This window comes from Canis lupus, chromosome 16 (assembly GCF_003254725.2).
Source record: "Canis lupus dingo isolate Sandy chromosome 16, ASM325472v2, whole genome shotgun sequence".
NCBI lineage: Eukaryota > Metazoa > Chordata > Mammalia > Carnivora > Canidae > Canis > Canis lupus.
Genome location: NC_064258.1, coordinates 32,781,821 through 32,805,519, shown reverse-complemented (window position 1 = coordinate 32,805,519; position 23,699 = coordinate 32,781,821). Strand labels below are relative to the sequence as shown.

Here is a 23,699-nt window from a genome sequence, read left to right as displayed (position 1 = left end):
GAAGGTCCCACCTACATCCCCCGCCCCATCCCAGCTTTGTTTGATTGCTAGCATCGATCGCTGGCTTTTTCTGACCCAACAGTGGGTGAAGTAAAGAGAGCCGGCAGGACTGGAAGCGAGCGAGGTGGGGGTGGAATACTGGGGCCGCTTTTGTAGGAGAAAAAGAGAAAGGGAAGAAAAGGGGTGGGGGCCATGGGGACTGAGCTTAACTGGTGCCTGCCTGCTTCTCTTTGATTCGATGGCCTTTATTCCTTCTAATTGGATAAAATAGGAAGTCACTGGCAGTCCTGCGTTGCTGGGTATACTGATTTTACTCAGACCAGCCAGCAGCCCTGGAGTGCGGACAGAGGGAGGAGGGTGGAAAGAGAGAGAGGGAGGGAGGAGAGAGAGAGAGAGAGAGAGAGAGAGAGAGAGAGAGAGAGAGAGAACACGTCTTTGGATGAGGAGGGGAAAGGAAGAGAAAGAGACTATGAAGCAGGGCAGAGCCGCAGAGGAAGAAAGTGAATGAGCGCTCAAGAAGGACAAAGAGGAGTGGTTGGGGGGTGGGGGTGGAGGCAGGGCGGGGAGGGGAGTCACCGCCCCTCCGGGGCCGCACTCTTCCCTTCGGATCCCTCTGTGATGATCCTGTTTGCAGTGATGCTCCGAGGGCAGGCACCTGCTGCTCTGTAATGATTCAGCCTCTTTCAGCCGTCGCGTTAACACAACAGGATGCTGTTGCTACTGTCACTGCTGCCTCTCCTGCCGCCGCCGCTGCTGCCGCCTCCGCCGCCGCCGCTGGTCCTGCTTTTGCTTTTACTTCTCCTGCATGACAGTTGTTTTCTCCACCTAAGCAGACACCAGCTTCAGATGCTCGAGGTGAGAAACATGCCTTTCAGTTTGGGCTATTGGTTTACTTAATTGACCAACAACCAGCTCGGTTTCTGTTTGGGCCCTCGGTCCTCTTGAGCAGCCGGGATGCTTTGGGGAAGCCTCTGAAAGAACTGCAAAAGTGGCCCAGAAACAGCAGTCACGAATTACAATATACTTTTATTCGGTAGTTGCTAGAGGCTTTTTCTCCTCCCTTCCTCCTGAACTCCTCTTGCTTTTGATAATGGCCTTGGACTTGGAAGACTTATCGATTTCCCCCTGTAAGATGCTGTATCATTTGGTTGGGGGGGGCTCTGCATGGTAATGGACCGTGAGAGAGGCCGGGCCTTCTGGAGGTGAGCCGATGGAGATTTATTCCCCAGACATGTCCGAGGGAGCTGCTGAGAGGTCCTCCAGCCCCTCCACTCAGCTGAGTGCAGACCCATCTCTTGACGGGCTTCCGGCAGCAGAAGACATGCCAGAGACCCAGACTGAAGATGGGAGAACCCCCGGCCTCGTGGGCCTGGCGGTTCCCTGCTGTGTCTGCCTGGAAGCCGAGCGCCTGAGAGGTTGCCTCAACTCCGAGAAAATCTGCATTGTCCCCATCCTGGCTTGTCTAGTCAGCCTCTGCCTCTGCATTGCCGGCCTCAAGTGGGTATTCGTGGACAAGATATTCGAGTATGACTCTCCCACTCACCTTGACCCTGGGGGGTTAGGGCAGGACCCGATTATTTCTCTGGATCCAACCGCCGCCTCAGCTGTGTGGGTCGCGTCTGAGGCGTACACTCCACCTGTCTCTAGGGCTCAATCTGAAACTGAGGTTCAAGTTACATTGCAAGTTGACAATGCTGTCGTGTCCTCTGAACCCTCCGCGGGACCAACCCCGAAGAATCGTATTTTTGCTTTTTCTTTCCTGCCATCCACTGCACCATCCTTCCCCTTCCCCACACGGAACCCCGAGGTGAGAACACCCAAGTCAGCAACTCAGCCACAAACAACAGAAACTAATCTCCAAACTGCTCCTAAACTTTGTAAGTAGAGAGAGAGAGAGAGGTGCTGAATCCTGGAAGGGGGTGGGCTCGAGGCGCTAAGCGGTTCTCCAGCGCCTGGAGCCCGTTCGGCGTCGTCTTCTAGCTCCCCCTGCACGGTTCTGTTTCTGCACATCGTGGGGCTGGAGCGCTCGGGGTGGCCTGGAAGCCCTGGGGGAAATGATCTTGCAAACTGCGGGGAGGAGGTGGTGTTCCCCCCCACCCCCCGCCAGATCGTCGGTCACGGGCTGGGGAGAGGGGGTACCCACAAGTTCGGCGTCTGCGAGTCATGCTCCAATGTAACTGCCGTTCCATTTCTTTCTAGCCCTTTTAGAAATGAAAGCATCAGAGCATCCTTTATTTTCGTACATCAACGTGACTCCCGTGCAACAGCGAGGGTGCTTTGGCGTCTCTCTCCCGGGCAGTGTAGACGTCGTCACCCGTCCTCACCTTTCCGTTACCCTCTGCCTCCCAGCTGTCCCGCTCCACCTGTTCCGTCTCGATCCGTCCCTTCTCCCTGTTCCCTGCGCTGCCCTCTGCTCTCGCTGCGGTTCTGCTTTAATTGGTTCTTCCTGATAGCGCGTTGCATTTACGGGGCTCACCCCTCGGCAGCGGCAGGCTGTTTGCTGTCCTGCCCAGACTGTAGTTTCGGCTACTGAGCATCCATCTATTAAGGGGCCTCTTTATTTTCCTCCGGACGCAGTACAGTTCTGCATGAAAGGATCCCCCCCCCCAAATTAGTTTTGTCTTCTGTAATCAAATGTTTAAATAGCTTCCTTGGCAGGCATTGAAAAGTACAAGACCCATTAGTAAGGTGCATTGTGTTTTGTTTTGTTTTTCCCCCCCAGACGTGTCATTTTTGCCCGGCGGACCGCAGCCGCGCAGCTTAATAACCTGGGAGTGAGGCGAGCCCACGCTCTTAAAACAATACAGAACAATATGCTGCCGATCCGACTGGGTCGCTGCAGCGCTTGTACAATGGAAAGTTGACGGGGATGAAACCATGACTAGTCAGATTGCTCCAAACGTCAGGAGAGAGGGAGGAGTTTCCTCTAGCTTCTCTTCTCTAAATGTTTCTGATTTATTTTCGCTTCTCTGTCTTCTACTCTTTCCCATTGCTGAGTATGTCCTTAGTAGAAAAAAGGCAAAAGATGAAAGGATTCGGTTCTTAATAACATGTGTAAAATCTCTTAGAGTTGAGGCTCAGGGTTCTGTGATGAAATACTCACCGCTTCTGTTTCCCTCTGGATGGCGAGGAAGAATAAAGAATATCTTTTCCAGACATTATGTTCCGAACGAAGTAGAGCCGGGTGGTAAAGCAGCACACAAAACTTGATTTGTGCTTGTGGTTCAAGATCGTTTCATACACAGCAGTTTCAGCGGCCGAGATTTAAGAGAGGGAGAGAGAGAGAGAGGCTTGTTTTTCAGGTGTAATTAGTAAAGAACCTCCTTTCTGCAGACACTGCTTTGTATCTTTATCAAATCCCTGAAGCATCATTAAAGGTCTGACAGACATCACTGCATTCACCGCCTCTTCCCACCTGGCAAAGTGACCGGGAAATAATACCCAGATGAAATGACAGGCTATAAAAAGCAAGTACAGATCCTGCAAAGAGAAGCAAAATTCACCGTGGAGACAAGGTTACTTCTTTGGCTTTATTGTTTGAAACTTGTCTTTAATTACATTGTGCCCGAATAAGTTCAGTTGCCCAGAAAAAGAAAGAGAACACTGAAAAAAAACTTGTCAAGTCTATAATTTTGTCATCTTGGGGCTTGGGGTGGGGGGGCGGGGAAGTAAAGAACTGTCCAGTACCTTTTCCTGATCTAGGACCCTGTCAAACAGTAAGTTGTAACTTTTTGAGAAGACTTTTTTTTTTTAAGGTAAATTCTTCTATTACGTGTTTTAATAGGGTATGCATTCCTTATAGTTTCTCTTGTTCTCTGGATTTTCGAGCCTGGGCATTGATTTTCTGGCATTTGCATTGAGTGGAAAAGATTTACTGCCGCCTAAAAGCATCACGGTGTGGCCAGTTCTGGCCAAAGACACAGCTGCAGCATTTTGAAGCGCATTGGAGATAAGCCTTAAGCAGTATGGGAAGTACTTTTCTCCCTTAAGTTAAGGGTAGACAGTGCTTAACACTTTACAGCCTATGGGTTTTCTTTGTGGGAAACCCTGTGTTAATTTTCTGGCCTCAGAAAACAACAAAAACACTAATATCCTAAAAATTATGAGTCTAATTTTTGGGGGGAGGGGGAGATTAGTTCAGGGAGCTTTTTTTCCAGATATTTATGTTAAGTGGTCGCTTTGTTGTTTAAAAAGCTCATGACCATCAACTAAAGCAAAAAAACAAAAAAAAAAACAAACTTGGAATCAGACTGTCATTCTGTAACCTTGTTCACTTTTTTTCCCTTCAACTAAGAAAGTACTGCTTAGTGACAGGAAGAACCAGAGCTTTCCTTTCATCATGCGTGTTTTTGACATGAACTAAGCAGGCTGTGATGGTATACATCTTAAAACGACATGATCGTATTTGAACCATGCTCTTCAGTGGTTTCAGGACATTATTCTCCATTTCCTATCTGTCTGAGCATATTCAGCATTTTATGCACAGAGCTGTAGCCTTCAAGGTCATAGTCTGTGGAGGGCTAATTGATTCTTCTTTATCCTGGAGCCTGAGAGAGTGGAAGAGAGACAATCTTAGTAATTGTGTCTGCTCTGTTATTCCCCAACCAATCTACCTTCTAGTATTTGCCTTTTATTCTATAAACACTAGAATTACTCCCCTTCCCACCGACTCTCTTAAAATTAAAACATTCTCTGTCTTTGTTGTAATAAAAGGCAATATATAACATTTTAAATTGTCTATAGGAATAGTGGTTATGTCAGGTTTTCTAAAATGGGCATTTTTTTAATAAGGTAATATGATTTCATGTTTTCACCAGATTAATCTATGGATACATCTAGATCTCAAGAAATCTAATGCAGAATTAGAGACTATATATACTTTTCTTTTTTTTAATGTGAAGCTTTTCTGTGTATGGTTAGTGGTTTCCCACTACCACATCTTTATTTGCCATGGTAATAGTTAAGTTTTTATGGGCACATAATACTTGTACCATTAATTTGTTTTCTTTGCCTGGGCTTTAAAATTTTTCTTAACCTCTGTTTATCTGGAGAGGACAGACTTTGAGACATTGCAAACCTAGATTACTAAAAAAAGAGCTGATTAATTAAATTGTAGCAGGGAACCATAGTGCCATCTTGAAAGACAACGTATTTCTGGATGGGAGAGCCTGCTTGACAAGCAACTCTGTAGTATAAGAATGTATTAGTATTTTCATCTTAGGCCAAATTTGTTTTTGCTTTGTCTTTAAATCTCTTTGTATTGGGTTGCATGGCAAACCATTGTTACCACAGTGACATATGAATCACTGCCATTTGCAAAAGCTCAACATGATTAATTGAATAGACCAAAGGATTCTTTCCTTTCACTTTAAAAGTGGCATTTATTTTAAGCCCAAGAGATTCTTCGAGTTCCTTGCAACTGTTCTTGTAGGTATTTCAGAATAGTGGTTTCAAATAACTTTTCTCCACTTTAACTGAACTTGCTTAAAGCTCAAGATCTTAAAAACTGGGAGAAAGTGAAAGATCCTCAACTGAAACCAAATAATTTTCTAAATTTACAGGTGAGGAAGAAATCCAGGCTCTGAAAGATGAAAGAGAAAGTGACATTCTCTTATTAAAACCCACAAAATTCTGAAAGGTGTAGTGAAATCCAAAAAATAGTAGAGAAGAGAAGAGTGTCCTGTCCCCCAGAATTTAAGCAAACAACACGTGGCTCTTTTCTCTTGTCATCTTTTCCCTGGTCCAGAGCATAGAGCTGGAGAGTGGCATCCGCCTGACAGGGATATATGTCAAGTGGTACACTGACCAAACATGTACAGTATACTATTAAAATTCCATTTGCTTCCCGCCTTATGTGAAATTTTGCTTATATGAAATTATCAGTAGGGGTAGTCTTTTCGTCTTTTTATTTGATCCTCCATAGAGTGTTGAGCTTGCTGTCAAAAAGAGCTTGGGTTTTCCAGGGTGGGGTCTTTCCTGACATATAGCAGATGGCTCTGTGGCTCGCCTCTTCCCTGCACTGCCCGCTCTGTTCTCCTTGTTCTTTTATGATACCTAGATCGGTTTTCTTCATTCCTCTGCCTTCTCACACACCCAATTATCTCTTGAATCCAACTTATTTTTCTAATTATGCCACTCTGGCTTTATATATTCATATTTCATTGCATTCTAAAGTATTAAAGCGTCTTCACTGATCTTTTCACATACTTTATTGCATTTTAATACTGAATGGTATTTACGCATATTACAAACACACATACAAATGTATGTCTCTAGAACAATATACCGGTTTCTTATTGGCAGTTAATTCAGACTTTTGACCCTCTTCTGTATCGCTCCCTTTTCTTTTCCTTAGTATGATTCACACCGATGTCTCTGCTGACCTCTTTTTTTTTTATTGGAGTTCAATTTGCCAACATACAGCATAACACCCAGTGCTCATTCCACCAAGTGCACCCCCCTCAGTGCCCATCACCCAGTCACCCCAACCCCCGCCCACATCCCCTTCCATTACCCCTTGTTCATTTCCCAGAGTTCGGTGTCTCTCATGTTTTGTGCTGACCGTTTTTTTAACATGTGTGTACAAATCAGTATTTCTGCATTCCCGGAAAGTCATTATGTCTTTCCAAATCATATATCTTTGCTCTTCCTCCTTCCTTTTTCTTATTACTGTCACCTCATAGGACACTTTTAAAGCGTAAAGAAAGAGATATTTTATAGATGTAGAAATTGAGGCATAAAAAAGTTATGACATATCTAAAGTTAAGCTAGGAGCCCCTGAGAGCTAGAACATAACTCTTGTCTACTGAATCTGTTCGAGCTTTCTATTAAGCCGTAAACTCTACTATGTCTACAGTTAAGGTCACGTTTCTTTATTTATTATTTTTCTATGTCAACAATTTTCTTCTGTTATTTTCTCTGTCTGCATTCAGTGAATACCTACTAAGTATCTACTACGTGGCAGGCACTGGTCTAGATTGACTTTATGGCAATGGAAAACAAGAAAAGCTCTTGCCCTCATAGAGCTTATGTCCTAATACATTTGAAGAATCTAGTTGCACAATTTGAATCAACATGAAGTCTTTCTTTACTTCACTATGCATATAACTCTCTGAATTCAGCATTTCTTCTCTTTAAAACCCTTGTTTTAATCACACTGTCATGACCACTTCTGTTCCCTCCCCTGGTATATTCCTCTCCTCTATCTGTTTGATACTGACCTCTCACCCTTATCTTAAATGTTCTTTATTTTAAAGTCCCACCGGTCCCACTTGTGCTACCAACAAGCTGGGTGACTTGGGGTGGTTGATGTTTGGCCTGTAAGACACTCTTTAAGCAGACCATTGAAGCGACTGGGCAAGTAGTCTCTATCTAGTCACTAAGAGCATTTTACAATGAAAAACGTATTCATAATTCTTCCATCCTGTAAATATAGTAAGATTATTTTCAGATTCTAGAAAGCTGACAGCTATAAGTATTTTTGTTTTTATTTCTTGGTCATATTTTCCATTTATTGTTTTGGCTTATAGAATGAGAATATTAAAACACTCCCAAGGATTTTTAGTTTCAGTATGCAGAGAAAGGCTAGCGGCTGCCATCAAGGTATTAGTTCCCAAAATGAATGAAAACTTGGGCTCATGTACCATTCATATGAAGAGTGATTGAGGAGAGGAAATAAAATGAATCCTCATTACTTCAAACCTTGTTGCTATCTTTGCAGGCATGAATTTAATCCTCTGTTGTGTGCATGTGTGTAAGCATTCCAGGATTGTTTCCAAATACTGTAATTGATATTCTGTAATCATAGAATTTTTATATGTTGAAACTATGTTAAGATTATCTGAGTGACTTCTGAAGTGAGGAAATTAAAATCTGGAAAAGTGAAATGACTTGCCCAAGGTCACACAGCTAATTCATGTGAGTGATGAGAGTAAACTGGAATGAACTTGGTTTTCACTACACCTTGCTTTTGTTTTCCATACTACCTTCCGGCTTTTTTATTCAAATGGTATATTATTATCTTAATCTAAATGACTTCACTATTCCTGTTAATTATGCAAATCTGAATTAGTAAATTCTCTCAGTCCAGACAGTGTCTTTAGAGAAGACAGTTTTCCGTGTATGATTTTGATCGGTATAGGACACTCTCTGGAGCAGAGGTTGGATGGATGTACCTCTTTCAACAACATGGTGAAAAAACAAAACAAACAAACAAACAAAAAACAACATGGTGTAAGGGAGAATCTTTTCACCATCAAAATTATTCCAAATGAAATGTGTATTCAGAAAGGATTTAGTTTCTTCTCCATGGAAATATTTAAGCAGTGACACCTTTGAGGGAGATTCATGTTCCAAGCAAATTATTAAATATATTTACCTCTCTGGCCCCTTACAACTCTGATTCTCTCAGTTTCTTGTCCCAGACCATTAGCTTTCCAGTGGGGCAGACTTGAGTTTTAATCCTATCTGCCTTTTTCATGGCCTTGAGCAAGTTAGATCATCCCTGTGCATCTGTTTCCCCATTTACATTTGATGATAGTAGTATGCATCCTTTGCACCTGTTTGGGAGATTAAATGAGATACTGGAAAACGCCAACTCTTAGGACTAAACCATAGTAAATATGAAACCAGTACCAATTTTCTTCCTCATTCTGCTTTAGATTCTCTTCTTTAATTTATTCTTTTTCTCCTTTGATCTCCACAGAGTGATGTTGTAGCAGTTTGGAGAGTAAATTTAGGAGTGTGGGGGAAGTTTATGAAAACCTTAGAACTAAGATAAGAGTTGAAGAGGCATTATGGCAAAGCGGAAATTATACTGGAAACTTGACATCAAGGCCCAGTTCTACCACTTATAAGTTAGATATGACCTTGACCAAATCACTTCACCTTTTGAGGTTTAGAGTTTACATCTAAAGAAATAGGGATAATTAATACTTAAAACTCTCAAAAGATTGTGGTAAGGACAAGATAGGTTACTCTACATGAGAAAAATACTTCATTATTAGAAAGCTTAAGGAGTGTTAACTTCTTTGGATGCCGTGGTGGCTCAGTCAGTTGAGCATTTGACTCTTGATTTCAGTTCAGGTCATGATCTTAGGGTCATGAAATCGAGGTCTCTCCCCACCCTCCCATCAGGCTCCACATTCAGTGGGGAGTCTGCTTGAGATTCTCTCCCTCTCCTTCTGCCCCTCCCTCTGCTCACTAATGTGCATGTGCTCTCTCTCTCTCAAATAAATAAATACATTTTTTTAAAAAGAAGTATTATTAACTTCTTTCTTTTCTCTCCTCTCTACTAGGGTTCATATGTACATGTATTCATGAATGTTAACATTGCTAGAAATAAATTAGAGGCAGTCTTAAAAGGTGAATTTGTTTTGTCTTAGACTGATATAGAACTTTGTAATTTCTTGAGCCCTACCAGTACCATAAAAGGTGATTTTTTTCCCCCCATAAAAATTGGCTGGAATATATAAATTATTTTTTTAAGATTTTTATTTTATTGGTGTGAGAGTGTGCACAAGAGAGCACAAGCAGGGATAGTGGTACAGGGAGAACGGCGAGGCAGATTCCCTGCAGAGCAAGGAGCCCAAAGAGGGGCTTGATCCCAAGACCCTGAGATCATGACCTGAGCCAGAGGCAGACGCTTACCCAGCTGAGCCACTCAGGTGCCCCTGGAATATATAAATTATTATTCTTAGGGTAATGTCGAAAATTTATAGTGTAATGGGCTTTCTTATGGGTACAATGATAAGGAGTTACTTGTAAAGGGAGAAAAGACAGAGGGTGACTGAAATTGTGTTTGTCAAGGAAGCATAATCTTTGGAAAGATTGGATAATGAAAAGGAATCTATATGGTTTAGATGTAGGGCATGAGATGAATCCTTCTTGATCTAAATGAAAATTATGTTCACCTAACTCTTCATTGTTGCAAACTGGGATTTCCAGACCCCATCACAAAACCCATGGAAATAACAATTTACGTACAATCATTGAGTGAAACCAAATATTGAAGTTCTTTTAATTTGGTTAAACATCTTATATCTATAATATAAATAGTATATATGGTATATATATATATGATTTATACACATAATATTCCAAATCAAAGGGAAGATGGTTTGATGATTACTTAATAAATAAAACTGAATAAATAAAAGCATTTAAAGTGTAGAGGAAAAGATTTCAATGCTTAAAAAAGAAGAAACAAATTTAGTTCCACATCTAATTGCTAAAGGCTTGTAAAAGGTAAAAAAGAAAAAAATATTGTTGTAGAAGTAGAGAATTGTACCTTAAAAATGTACTGGAGATTCTGTTGCAATGAATTTGAAATGGATTTTAGGCTGCATTACTGATCACAATTCTATCATAAAAAAACCAAACCAAGAGTGCTGTTCTGAGTATATGCACTTAAGGGACTTTGACTTTTGTTTTGCTATTAATTTATGAGAGCGTGTCATTTACCAAATGTATAGTGACCAACATAATATATGTGTTTTCATTTATTCATTGCTGTGGAACTAGAATTATGTGAAAACTTTTATGATTTGGTCATCTTGATTGTTAATAACTCAAATATATTATATTGACTCCCAAAGTGGAACTCTGAATCAATTTTGGAGCAATGAGGCAGCCACTTTTAAGGGGGAAATATGTGATAATAATCATGGCAGAGTTTACCTGGGTATAGGTTGTTGTGACCGAGCAGTGCAAATAAGCTGATTGACCTAATAAAATGTGATGAAATATAATGGAAAGCTTCCTAAAGTAAAGCAGCTTTTCTTTTTTATCAAGAAGATGGTGTGACAAGATGAGAGTTGATTTACTACATAAATCTTCAGTGATAAGCACTTGAGTGTTTGAATTGCCTTTCTTGTGATGCCATTTATCCTCACCAAAGGGGAAATTTATCAGTTTTATTTTAAGCAAAAGTTAGGATAGAATTTTATATTCATGTAAAATTCTCTAATCAAAAAGGAACCCTCTCCTCTGTAACTTATTTTAAAAACTCATATATTCGTAGCCATTTGGAAGGTAGATGAGAACAACACAGAAGACAATGACAGTTGCCATTAGAAAGGGAACTTAAGGGATCCCTGGGTGACGCAGTGGTTTGGCGCCTGCCTTTGGCCCAGGGCGCGATCCTGGAGACCCGGGATCGAATCCCACGTCGGACTCCCAGTGCATGGAGCCTGTTTCTCCCTCTGCCTACGTCTCTGCCTCTCTCTCTCTCTCTGTGACTATCATAAATAAAATAAATAAAAATTTAAAAAATAGAAAGGGAACTTAATTAGTAAGCAAACAGATGGACACTAGGACTCTCAAGTCTTAGCTCTGGTACCGATGTCCCTGTCAAATGTTGATATGATTTTATTTCTCCAGTTCTCCTCTCTTCTCCCTCCCTTTCTTTCTTACTTGCTTCCCAGGGTTACTTTTCTCCTTACCCTGCTATTCCTACCCTGCCATTAGTTTTCCACTAAACCCACTCACCATCATTCCCCTTCTCCTATCCTGTTCTGAAGACTGTCCCGGAGCATCAGAGATTATGGAGCGGATGGCCCAGACCTGTGGTCTCTCAAGGGATAGGTTGTTGGAGAGAGTGCAGCGAGACCTTAACCGCAGACTTGACCATGATTAGCCTGATGACTTTCAATGTTGCCTCTTCCTTTGCTAAGTAACAGGAAGTTTTTGTTTTATGAAATATGTTGGTGTCATGCAATAAAAGCTCTATAAATAAGTGGAATGATCTAAGGACCGTGGAATTGAACTCTTGTTAGCATTTGTTTGTAATCCCTTGGTGGAGCTTCCTGGGTCATAATTGCTTGCTCTTCTGGGAGCAAAAGGAATCAGTAACCATTGATTGTTACATGATGCTAAATCTTGCCTACAAAGCAAATCTTAAGACTGATTAGTGGCAACTTTCAATGTTACAGCTCTGATCTTTCCACACTATAATCCTTAAAGCAAGCTGGATTTTTACAGTCTTTTCCATCAAGCAACTCTTAACGATTTTTCAAAGAGAAGAGAAAAAGCAATATCATATACTCTGCAAAGACTTTAGTTTACATGCAAAACGAAATATTATATAAAATAATTACTTTAGTCTTTTCATCCTTCTGTTTCAATCCCAATAGGGAGATATTGAATTTAACCCCTGTCCAGGGAGTTCCATTTCATGTTGACTATGTTAGTTGTAGTCAAGGACCTACATACATATCCCCTACCTATTTAGTGAACTATACATAAAAACGTTAAGATCGGGATCCCTGGGTGGCGCAGCGGTTTGGCGCCTGCCTTTGGCCCAGGGCGCGATCCTGGAGACCCGGGATCGAATCCCACATCAGGCTCCCGGTGCATGGAGCCTGCTTCTCCCTCTGCCTATGTCTCTGCCTCTCTCTCTCTCTCTGTGACTATCATAAATAAATAAAAATTAAAAAAAAAGCGTTAAGATCAATACACGGTCTTTGACTTCTCAAAAATCTTTGGGAAATTGGTTATTTTAGATTGTTGAGTTTTCTGAATGGCTAATGATTTATCACCAGGAAACTTTGGTTTTCTCCCATTTGGATTGAAATCTTTTAATTACCTAGGCTACTTGTTAAATAGGATTATTCCAGTATAGGATCTTCATAATGTTGGGTACCGTGATATCTTGAAGATATAGTGGGTTATGTTATAGCTTTCTTGACTGCCATCTTATTAGGTCAAATTGAGTTACATTAGGAATTCTGACCCTAGAGTATATTTTGAATGTGTGTTATCTTCTTGCTTAATCACGATTATAGTTTTGGAGCTTTAGGCATCATAGAGACAATGGAAACCAAATCTTTTCTTTTAGCACAGAGAAAAAAGGCTCAAAGATGTTAAGCTTGTTGCCAGTGATGACATAGAACCAGAAAATTTTAACGATGTTTTTTATATATTGTATGCTTTCCTCTACCAAGTCACTTTGCAATCAGTATACATTAATGCAATGGTTTTTCACACTTCCTTTAATTCACGGTTCTGATCTCCTATGAGATTTGTAAATGAAGTTTTCAGCAGGTTAAGCATTTATATAAAAGGGAAAATGTCTCTGAGAAAGGTTCTCTCCTTGAGAAAGTGCATAAGTTTTGGTGACATGTTTTGCTTATCAAACCTGACTCCTTCCTGTGTTCTGGAACAGCATAGTTCAGGATGACAGGTGAATGACAGATGGGGAGGAAGAATAACTACTTGGTTCTCTGGGTGCTTAGATTCAGAGGGCTTAAGTTTAATTCAAATGTCTTATTTGTTCACTTACTACTCCTTTCATAATATGTAGAATGGAGTTAATAAATCTTTAGACAATGATTATTGTACTTAGTAGAAAATTACTTTTTTGGACATGTGAACTCTCCACAGTAGTCACTGTGCTTTGCTGGATTCGTTGCAAAACTGATTTGAGAAATCTTCTGATTCACAAAACAGAGATTACTTTCATTTCATCTTCGTTTCTTGAGTTCACCATAGCCAGTATTTAGTAAACACTATAGTATCGCTTAAATTCTTCTCTGGTATCCAAGGTCCTGTCATAGCAAGACCCAAGCTTCCTATATAGTCCAACTCCAGCTGTCCCCTCCCCACCACAAACCTTATGGGCCATGTTCTAGCCAAGTGGCATTCTACCTGGAATATTATTTTGTTTCTCTCCTCCACTCTTTGCTTACTCTGTTACCTCTACCAGAAATGTTCTTTTCCCATCTCTGCCTTCCCTAATTCTGCTCAGGCCTCAAGATCCTCCCCCGCTTTCCAAGTCAAATGTGGATCCTTTCTCCTTTAGAGCCCCCTGGCACATTTTTTGTGCCTCATCCAAGGTATTTGTCCCATTCTCCCTTGTGATACTGTTATTTGGACACATGCTTGTCACTTATACTGGATTGAAAAGTTCATGAGTTACAGCTGATTCATTCTTGTGGCCTATGTGGTGTCTAGAAAAAAAGGATTTTATCTGAAGTAGGTGTCCCATTTGCTTACGTTGGGAATAAAAATTGAGGTACACCAAGTGACTTGGTTATGGCAGCATAGGAAGGGAGAAAATGATTTGAAATCATACCTTACATTTCTGGAATTTTTTTAAAATTTTATTTATTCATTCATGACAGACACAGAGAGAGAGGGAGAGAGAGAGAGGCAAAGACACAGGCAGATGGAGAAGCAGACTCCATGCAGGGAACCTGACATGGGACTCGATCTCGGGTCTCCTGGATCACACCCCAGGCTGAAGGCAGCGCTAAACCGCTGGGCCACTGGGGCTGCCCACATTTCTGGAATTTTAATTTAGAGAAATTCAGTGGAGAGTTCAGTCATTACAGACTTTATGAAAACATGATTCTGGACACTTTAAAATATGATTTACAAAGCCTGTGTCTATAGCTTCTATATAGTGCTACATATACATTCTCTAGAAAAGTTCACATCATGGGTTATAAGAGACTTTAGGCTATGAGGAATTTCATTTCATTATAGTGTAGTGAATAATAGCACACACGGGATCCAGATTGAGTGGGTTTGAATCCAAGCACTGTCTCTGGTTGTGTGACAGTATAATTTATATAGACTGTCTGTGCCCCAGTTTCCTTGTATTTGAAATGGTGGCAATAATTGTACTTCCCTCATGGGTTTTTGTGAGGATCAAATAAGTTAATGGACATAAAGCATTTGGAATGGTACCAGGCACATACACACTACGTGAGCATGAGCCACCATTACCATGCAGTTCTTTAAATTAAATTACATTTCCTTGAATTCCAAATTTGATTCCTTGCAATTGTTATAACAGGCTGGAAGAAAGGGACAGGAATTTCCAGGGATATGGACAAAGATGTGGATATGCTACCATTTTGGTTTGGTTTGTTCGTGCAGTTTTTCCTCTGTGTATTTTGTGCTCCTGTCATATGTGCATTGTTCTCGGCAATTAGAAGGAGGGCTGAGTGGGATAATCATCTGTCTACTTGTCAGCTGGAAATTGAGCTACATGGTTTAGATGGTTTCAGAGAGAAAGTCCTCACCAGCAAGATGCCCTCAATTGATACTGCTGTGGAGAGTCACATGCATGCATAATTAAACCTATTCCTGTGTCTTCTTAGCCTGTCATATATTGTATGGGTCCACCAGGAGACAAAGAATTTCCCTTAGTTGGTGGAACAGTTGCAAAAGTTTTGAATGCCATAATGCAAAACAGGCCTGAGTAGACCAGTTCGGTATGAAGGGATTTGTGGAAAGCTAGCATTTATGAAGCATTCATTGTGTACTCCGTGTTTTACATGTGGTATCCAATCTTTACCAAACACTCCCCCTCACCCCACAAAACTCCACAAGCTGGGTACTAATGCTGTCCCTCTTTTAGAAGAAACTGATGGAGCATAAGAAACTGATCATCCTGACATTAACTGAATGAGAAGAATGATGATGATGATGATGATAATCTGAATGGCAAGAAGAGGGAGCGGGAAGGAAAGCACAGATATTAGGCTAAGGAGAAAGGAATCCACAGGACTAATTCAGTGTGGGGAAGAAAGGAAATGATTCTGCCCACATTAGGGATTAGGGAACTTCTGAATGACAAGGTCATGCATTTATTCGGTGTGTATTTATTGTGTCCTATTAAGTCTTTACTAATGTACACAATCAGTAGATTTATGATAGGAAGTGACTTGTGCTCCAATTTCCAGGAAGCATTCATTGCTTCTTCCTGACAGAGCCACTCAATTAAGTAATATTAATTGTCCTTCTTTTGGTATTGCATAAAAAATAAAATTGATAGAATACTGAACTTAAAAGTATTTTTATTTTACTTTTTATTGATATCATTCGTTGTTACTGATAAATCTAAATCTTTTGGGGATATATATTCTCTTTAATCAGCACTAGTAATTTATGTGCTGAGATTTCTTTTGATATAGAAATTATATATTGAATTACATATTGAATTTGTAGTTACCCAATCTAATATACAGTCCCTGTGTAGTATATTCATAGCATACTACTTGCATAACAAATTCCTTTATGTTAGTGATGCTGTGGTTGGATTTTCATCTTATTATAATAAAATTATTACAAAAAGCCTATAGAAAACAGTATTCCTACAAAATCATTGTTCGTTTTTTTCCTCCATTTTCATGAAATATTCAAGCAAAGCAATATAGTCATTAAATTCTACAAGTTAATTCCTTCAATTTGTTCAAAATGTAAACTCTGAAGTACTGCAGTTATTAGAAGATTTGGGCAGAGTATTAATAATGACATTCTCAATTTGTAGCTCTTTCATTCATGTAATTTTAGTGGTATATGTACTATGTTCTAGGGAAAGGAATATTTCAAGATTAAAGAAGCAATCAATATGGTGGTACATTTATTCAGTTTTTCAAATCTGTTAAATGGAAAGAGGCAATGTAGTTTCTTTTTTTTTTTTTAAGATTTTTATTTATTTATTCATGAGAGACACACAGAGAGAGAGAGAGAGGCAGAGACACAGGCAGAGGGAGAAGCAGGCTCCATGCAGGGAGCCTGATGCGGAACTTGATCCCGGGTCTCCAGGATCATGCCCTGGGCTGAAGGCAGCACTAAACTGCTGAGCCACCTGGGCTGCCCAGCAATGTAGTTTCTGCTAGCACTTCTCAGAAACAAGCCATAGATACTGGAAGTGTATCAAGCATGACGTGGCTCCAGATATAAGTAATTAATGTTGGAAATACTCCCTTACTTAGTTGTGTATTTAAAGCAGTCCTTCCTAAGGTAGTAGGTAAGAAGTTATTATTTTTTAGAATCAGTAAAGAAGGAATAGTGAAAATACTTGTACTGATTAAAACAATGTATAAGAAGAAAAAATGGGGGAAGAAGTTGAGCCTGCTACTTTAACGTGATTAGAATATGTAATATTTTGTATCCAAAGGTGCATTCCCACTTGAATTAAAATCATTCAGTGATTAAAAAATATTCCAATTTCTGTCCCTTTTTACCTGCTGTCTGATCTCAATCTTAGATTTCTTGAAAGGAGACGTCTTTTGTAAACAGTTCTTTTACTTCTGTACCAGAATTCCTTAGTGTCCAAAGCAGTAGTTTAAAGAGAGAATTGAATTTCTCCATTTTGCTTAGAAATTAGGATTTAGTTCTACTTACTTCCCCTTAATGCATGTTAAACATGCTGTACACTTTGTAAACTCACGAACACTCTATCGCAGACCTTAAAGTCATCTGTTCTTGTGAATGTGGGGCAGAGATCTGAGACAGGCTGTTTTTAGCATTTCAAAGTCTGCCCTCTTGTGCCCTGCTTCCAAGCAAAGGAATGGAAATCACCAGTAACCCCAAGTGAAAAATCCCTCTAAGAACAACGCAAGGAAGAATTCAATTTCGGTCACTTGACTTTTGCCTTTGGTTTCAAACTTGCAAATGGAAACAACATTTTCATAGATTTTGAGGAGGAAAAAATGAGAGATTGGTTCCATGTCCCTACTGTATCACATTTCCAGTTTGCCTCAAACTGACTTAATGCTGAAGGAGCTCTGCACCACCCAAACTCTAGGTGGTTAGTAGATGATCTGTTTTTGTTCATGTAGGGTTTGTGAAGATCAAAACAGGGGAAAACAGGGGAATGATTTTTTTATGAACTTAGTCAAATTTGTGAAAAGTAGAATTTCCTAGGAAACATACTGATAAGTGTGGTTTCCTTACCAAGTGTTAAAACTGTCCCTGCTTCTCATAGCACTGTGGGTTTGTGAAGGTACAGTACGTGCTTGCTCGAGTAAAGACTTAGAATGCACTTGTTTCTTCTTTCCTTACCCTGTTTGATTACCTATCTTTTCTCATCCTTCATCATTAAAAGTGGCTGACTAATGTTGATGATTGACACACAAGACTATTTCAAACAGGTTATCAGTTGCAAAATGCATTATGTCTCATAAATTTTTTTTTATAAAAAGGGCTTCATGCCATTTTCCCATAGATGATGATGATGGGAAGAAGGAAGTAAGGACTCTTGTGCTGCTTTTTAAAAATATGAGGTCTTGGTTGAAGGTCTCAACTATTTAGTACCTGGGAAGAGTCCCAGCCAGGATTTCCTGTTAAGATTTATTGTACTTTGAATTGTCAGCAGAGTGTTTTCTCCAGCTGAGCTCAGGGAAATAATCCAGTTAAGATCACTAATGGGTCTCCATCAGAAAAATATGAGTGTAGGTTGTTGAAGTGTAAGGGTTGGGTTGGCCTCCTTGGCAGTGTACCAGCTGGGATTGACCTGTAGAATGAGTATCTCATTAGAGAGACTCCCAGAGTGCCAGCTGCCCCATACAGCTGTCTCACGTGGTATACTGGGACTATTTCTCATGTTACGCAGGCCAGAGACTTAGTAAAACCACAGATCATATGTTGATTGGCACAACTTATTATATCAAGCATCATTCTCATAGCTTACTTATTTTAGTTTCCAGAACAAAACAATCTGTTTTCTTTTTATTTTCTATATTCTAAGATTCCTATTGTTTTGAGGAAATAGGGGGTGTCTGCTTCTCTGTAGGCATTGCTGACTGACAACCTGCTACTTCAGAGAAAAGAGAAAAGATATTGGTACCAGTAACCTTTATTATTGCAATTGGTATGGATTCAACTTCTGTTGACAACACTAAAGTCCTCTCTCTGCTTTCCTTTCATTTAATTAACAATTTTTAAGGGGTTATGTAGAATAGAATTCCTCCCTTAATGCTCTTCAATAAAGTATATTACATGAGGATATTTATTTATTTATTTTTAAGATTTTATTTATTTATTCATGAGAGACACACAGAGAGAAAGAGGCAGAGACACAGGCAGAGGGAGAAGCAGGCTCCATGCAGGGAGCCCAATGTGGGACTTGATCCCGGGTCTCCAGATCACACCCTGGGCTAAAGGCAGTGCTAAACCGCTGAGCCACCCGAGCTTCATACATGAGGATATTTATAAGGAAAGAGAGTATGCAAGGCTTCCAAGACAAAGCATAACACTGATATATACAAAAACTCAAGATTTTGACAACTGAATCCTTTCTGGAAATGACTTGCTGAAGCCTCGAAATATCCCTATTGTCATACTGTCTATATTGTTCTAGATGACCAATGAGATGGTTCTTATTCAGAATAAAGATGGGTTGATAAAGGGCCAGCCAACATGAAAATTGTAGGGGAAAAAGGCAGGAAGCAAAAGATGGAATAAGGCACGTACGCCACATGATACTTTTGCTGATAGTATTGATCTGGACTTGGGATAATGTCCCAGATGTGTTAAGGATTTGGCAAACATCTTTTGGTATTGCCTTCTTGCTGAGGTCCACTCTGACTCTCCCACCAGGCCCAAAAGGAAATAGCAAAAGAGTTCTCTATAGCCTAGTAAGTCCCACATTCTGTAAATACAGAAACTTTCATGTGGACACCAGAAAAAGAAAATCAAGAATGCTGACGGTTACATTTCTTTGAATTGTTTAGGATATTAAAAGTCCAGTGGCTGACTCTAGAAAGAAGTAGATCAGATCAGTAAAGTCAGATTGTAGTCTGGCATTTGGAGTTAAGCAGTTTTTTTCTGCTGTGTACTGACATTTGAGTTAATACAGTGATTTCTAATGGATTTCTTTAAAATATTACAATTCATCTGACATTTGGTTAAAAAATATTTGACTACTTACTTTGGAGAAATGATTGAACAACTTCAGGTTAGGGCTTTCAAAATCCACAGTTTTGCCTCATGGCATATGCTAAAACAGTGGAGTGTGATTGTCCTAGCCAGTTGGAACCCTAAGCCTGCCATTTAGAGATATTGCTTATTTAGAGATATTGTGCCATTCTTATATTTATTAAGTGTTAGAAAAGTAAAAACTCCAAAACAAAGAAAATGACATGCAATACTTCCTGATGTCTCTCATTTCTATCCCATGGAGTTACGTATATTTGTCAAAATGATATCTAGCTGCATATTCAGTTTTATAACTTGCTTTTAAAAATTTAATACTAAATTATGAGCATTTTATTATGATTCAATTTTCAAACACCTGAGCTTTTCTACTTGATTTATTATGGCATCAAGTATTCCTATTGATTTTGAAGAGTTTTCTTATTTAATTAAAACATTATTGAAGTACCTCACTATACTTATTATGCCACAGGACCCTTTGACTTGAGCACAGACTTGAGCAGCTTTGGCCCTTTGATCAAGTGAAGGCATAGATAGTGTGAGGTGAAGGGATTTGGAGGTTGAAGTGCATTCCACCTTAAGGGCCAAGAAAAGAGGCAAGGTTGCAAGCTGTAAATTAATTCCAGTTTGAGCCAACAAAAAAATCCTTCCATATGGCATTTGTCTTTCTCTGACTGACTTATTTTGCTGACCATAATACTCTTTAGCTCCATCCACATCATTGCAAGTGGCAAGATTTCATTCTTTTTATGGCTGAGTAATATTCCACTGTGTATATACATACCACTTCTTACTGTGGAATTTAAGAAATGAAACAAGCAAGCAGTGGGAAGAAAAAGAGAGGGGAAAACTAAGAAAAGACTCTTAGCTACAGAGAACAAATTGATAGTTACCAGAGAGGAGGGGGTGGGTGGTAGGATGGGTGAAGCAGGTGATGGGGACAAAGGAGGCACTTGTCCTGATGAGCATCAGGTGATGGATGCAGTGTCAAATCACCTGAAACTAATATATTAAACTGTATATTCCATTAACTGGAATTTAAGGAAAAACTTAAAAATGCTTCCAAACAAAGTCTGCACCTTTTCTTTATCATTCTTCAGCTAGTTCTTAAGGCCTCTCTTTTCCTCTACATCTTCCTAAGCAAGTAGCTGGAAGGGCTCTCAGTGGTATTTTTGCAATTATCCCATTGTTGGCTGCCTCTACCCTCGCATTCCCGAAACTTGACATCTCTGAAGATAGGAAACCATCTAGGTGTTAGAAATTGTAAATGTTCTGCAGAATGAATGATCAGTGAACTTATCAGAGTTAAAATTGAATGGGTGACCTCTTAAAAATACTGAAGTACTCTGACATCTATTACTTTGTAGCACAGAGAGAGAGGGCTCAGGGAGCATTTGCTCAGGGAGTGAACCCTGACCAACGCTGTCTGAGCCATGAGAGGGTGGAGGCCTTCAGAAGTTCCATGTTTGGCTTCAATTCCTATGTGGCACAGTGGTGAGGACAGCCTAGGCCAGGCTTTCTGTGTTAGCGCCAAGAGCTGGAGTAGCTGGGGAGACTGCAAGTTATGGTGCACTCAGGAAACTTTTGTTATTTAATTATTGTTCCTCCTCTGGTGAGCATGATGGTCTTTTGGGTTTATTTTTATGCTGCTTTATTCGTAAGCAAATTAAAAAGAAATATCAGCCTTGAAGGCCTCTAGGTTAACTGGTCTGACTAGTGGATACTGGAAGGGAACTCAGCAACAGAGGCCAGGGATTATTTTGCTTTCCCTTACCGGTTTCTTTGTTCATCCTCATCATATTTCAGTGAATTCTGTCTCAGGATTCCTTCTGCTTCTTAGCAAGATTTACATGTGGGGTCTTAACCGGAAATACAAAGGCTGATTTGATAAGGGACTTCTTTGCACCAGGTATCTTGCATCACAGAGCCGTCATCACAACCAAGGGGGGTAGGTTAAAGGTTCCTGGGGGTAATTTTTGGTCTGCACTCTAGGGAAGACCTTGCCTTAATTACAGCTCAAATGGAATGTATGGAATATAGTCATTTTCGTAATCAACAGGATGATTTTCATCTCAAAATGCTTAAGAGTGTTGAGTAGCGTGCACACACACACACACACACACTTTCTCTCTCTCTCTCTCTCCCAATTTCTTACTATCTTCTTTCTGTTTTGACTAAACATAAAAATTCTAAAAGCAGGAGCTAATACTATCAACATTGTGTACATTCCTGAAGAATGTTTTAAAATGGACTTACTGAAATCATTCAATAAAAAGTTTAAAGAGCTTTTAATTGCAGTTTGGTTAGTTAATCCAATAAAAGCAAACTAACGTGACAAACATGTTTATGTGATGTGCACTTGAAGTGAAAGAGAAGATTTGTTACCATGTTACTTTTCCAAAGGCCCTTTGGGCATCAATTGTACTGGACAAAGATACCTTGTCATTCCCCCCCCCCTTTTTTTTAAAGGTTTATTTATTTCAGAGAGAGAGAGAGAGAGAAAGCAGTACGAGTGGGGGTGGGGAAGGAGTGGGCAGAGGGGAGATGGGGAGAGGGAGAGAGTCCCAAGCCATGCTGAGCATGGAGCTTGACTCAGGGCTTGATCTCAAGACCCTGAAATCAGAACCCAAGCAAGCAGAAACCAAGAGTTGGAGGCTTAACTGACTATGCCAGTGACAATCTTGTCACTTTCATTCTGAATTAACCCTCCCTCTGTTTGCCTTGAAACCAGAATCAATCTTTCTGACCCTTTCCCAGTATGTGATTTTCACCTCCTACTTTTTAATTTTTATCATCAAGCATTTTTTTACTCACTACTTTTAACACCATCTTTTTCTTAATATTGATCTCATCACTCTGCTATTCTTTCTTCCTTCACTGTAAGAATATCTCACATGAAAAATACTGGCAACCCTCAAATCCTAGTTTAAACCAATTGCTCCACATTTATATTACTGTTTATAACAGCAGCACCCTGTAAATAAATCCATATGTCCACCATTTATTGGTTAAATGAGTCACAGTATATTATAGAATAGATATTTATGTAGCTAAGAGATTAATTTACATTTGCATAGTGCATTTTTAAATTAAAAACATGTTTCCTTTACTTAATGTATTGTCTTTCATCTGAACATCAAAAAACATCTTGTAATATTGACTTTCACAGCACCACTCTTCTGTTATCCTCATTCAAATAATAACCATAATAACAGCTATTAATATGATTATCGTAATTATGATTATTATGCTCTCTGAGGTAGTTAGCCCAGAGAAGCTAGTGAAAAGAGCTGGCAAAGTACCCAAGTATTTCAGATGCCCATGTTCCCCTCCCCATCTTTATAAGCTATGGACAAAAAGAACTCTTATTTTTCCCTTTTTTAACCAGCCTCAAATAATAAATTATTTGCTTTATAAAATAAGGATGTGCAGATTATTCTCACTGAACTTAAAAGTTAAAATTGAGTTGTGTTTAAGAATAAGCACCCAAGATGACCATAGCATTTACATATATAATGAAAACAAATAACAAACCTCAAACATATGCTTTAAATGGTTTAGTGTCAGACCACAAAGCAAATTATTTTAAAGCAGCCAAATGATCTCATGAACTGAGCAGATATCACCCACCTAGTCTATGTGAACTGATCATGAATCATACTCTGTAAAGTAAAATCCCTTTCAAAACTTCATAAAGTTTCCAATTAAATTAATTATAGATGTGGCACTATTGTAAGAGGGGATAGATGATAGAGTGTATCAGTTTATCAGGCAAGACCTCTGTAAGTAGAGTTAAGTTATAATAGAATCTGATGTTCTGAAGCCTTCTAGTTTATCGACAGGTGAATAGATTAAATGATAACCTGTGCAGTGCATGACAGCAACTAACAAGTAATTAAAAAATGGTTATATCTTACAAATCACTGTCTCCTATGTTTATAATTCCTGCCTTTTCTTTAATGGGTTAGAAGAAATAGCAAATTGTAATCTTAAATTATGGCTCTCTGACAGTGGAAAATGGATTTAGGAAA

The 23,699-nt window shown here is 39.6% G+C and overlaps 1 protein-coding gene across 12 annotated transcripts in view; it reads left to right on the top strand.

Annotated features, from left to right (window-relative positions):
- The window catches only part of NRG1 (neuregulin 1), a 1,071,954-nt gene that overhangs the window by 948,539 nt on the left and 99,716 nt on the right, over positions 1-23,699 (top strand). For 3 of the 12 annotated variants that reach the window (XM_049095140.1, XM_025423021.3, XM_025423166.3), the window contains exon 1: positions 35-1,877. The exons of 6 other annotated variants lie outside the window; for them this stretch is intronic. In XM_049095140.1, coding sequence (XP_048951097.1) covers positions 1,211-1,877 — 667 coding nt within the window. In that variant the 5' untranslated portion in view covers positions 35-1,210. Of the gene's footprint in view, positions 1-13; positions 1,878-23,699 lie in introns of those variants that run through there. 3 more of the 12 variants (XM_025423414.3, XM_049095141.1, XM_049095142.1) reach the window with 3 other exon arrangements.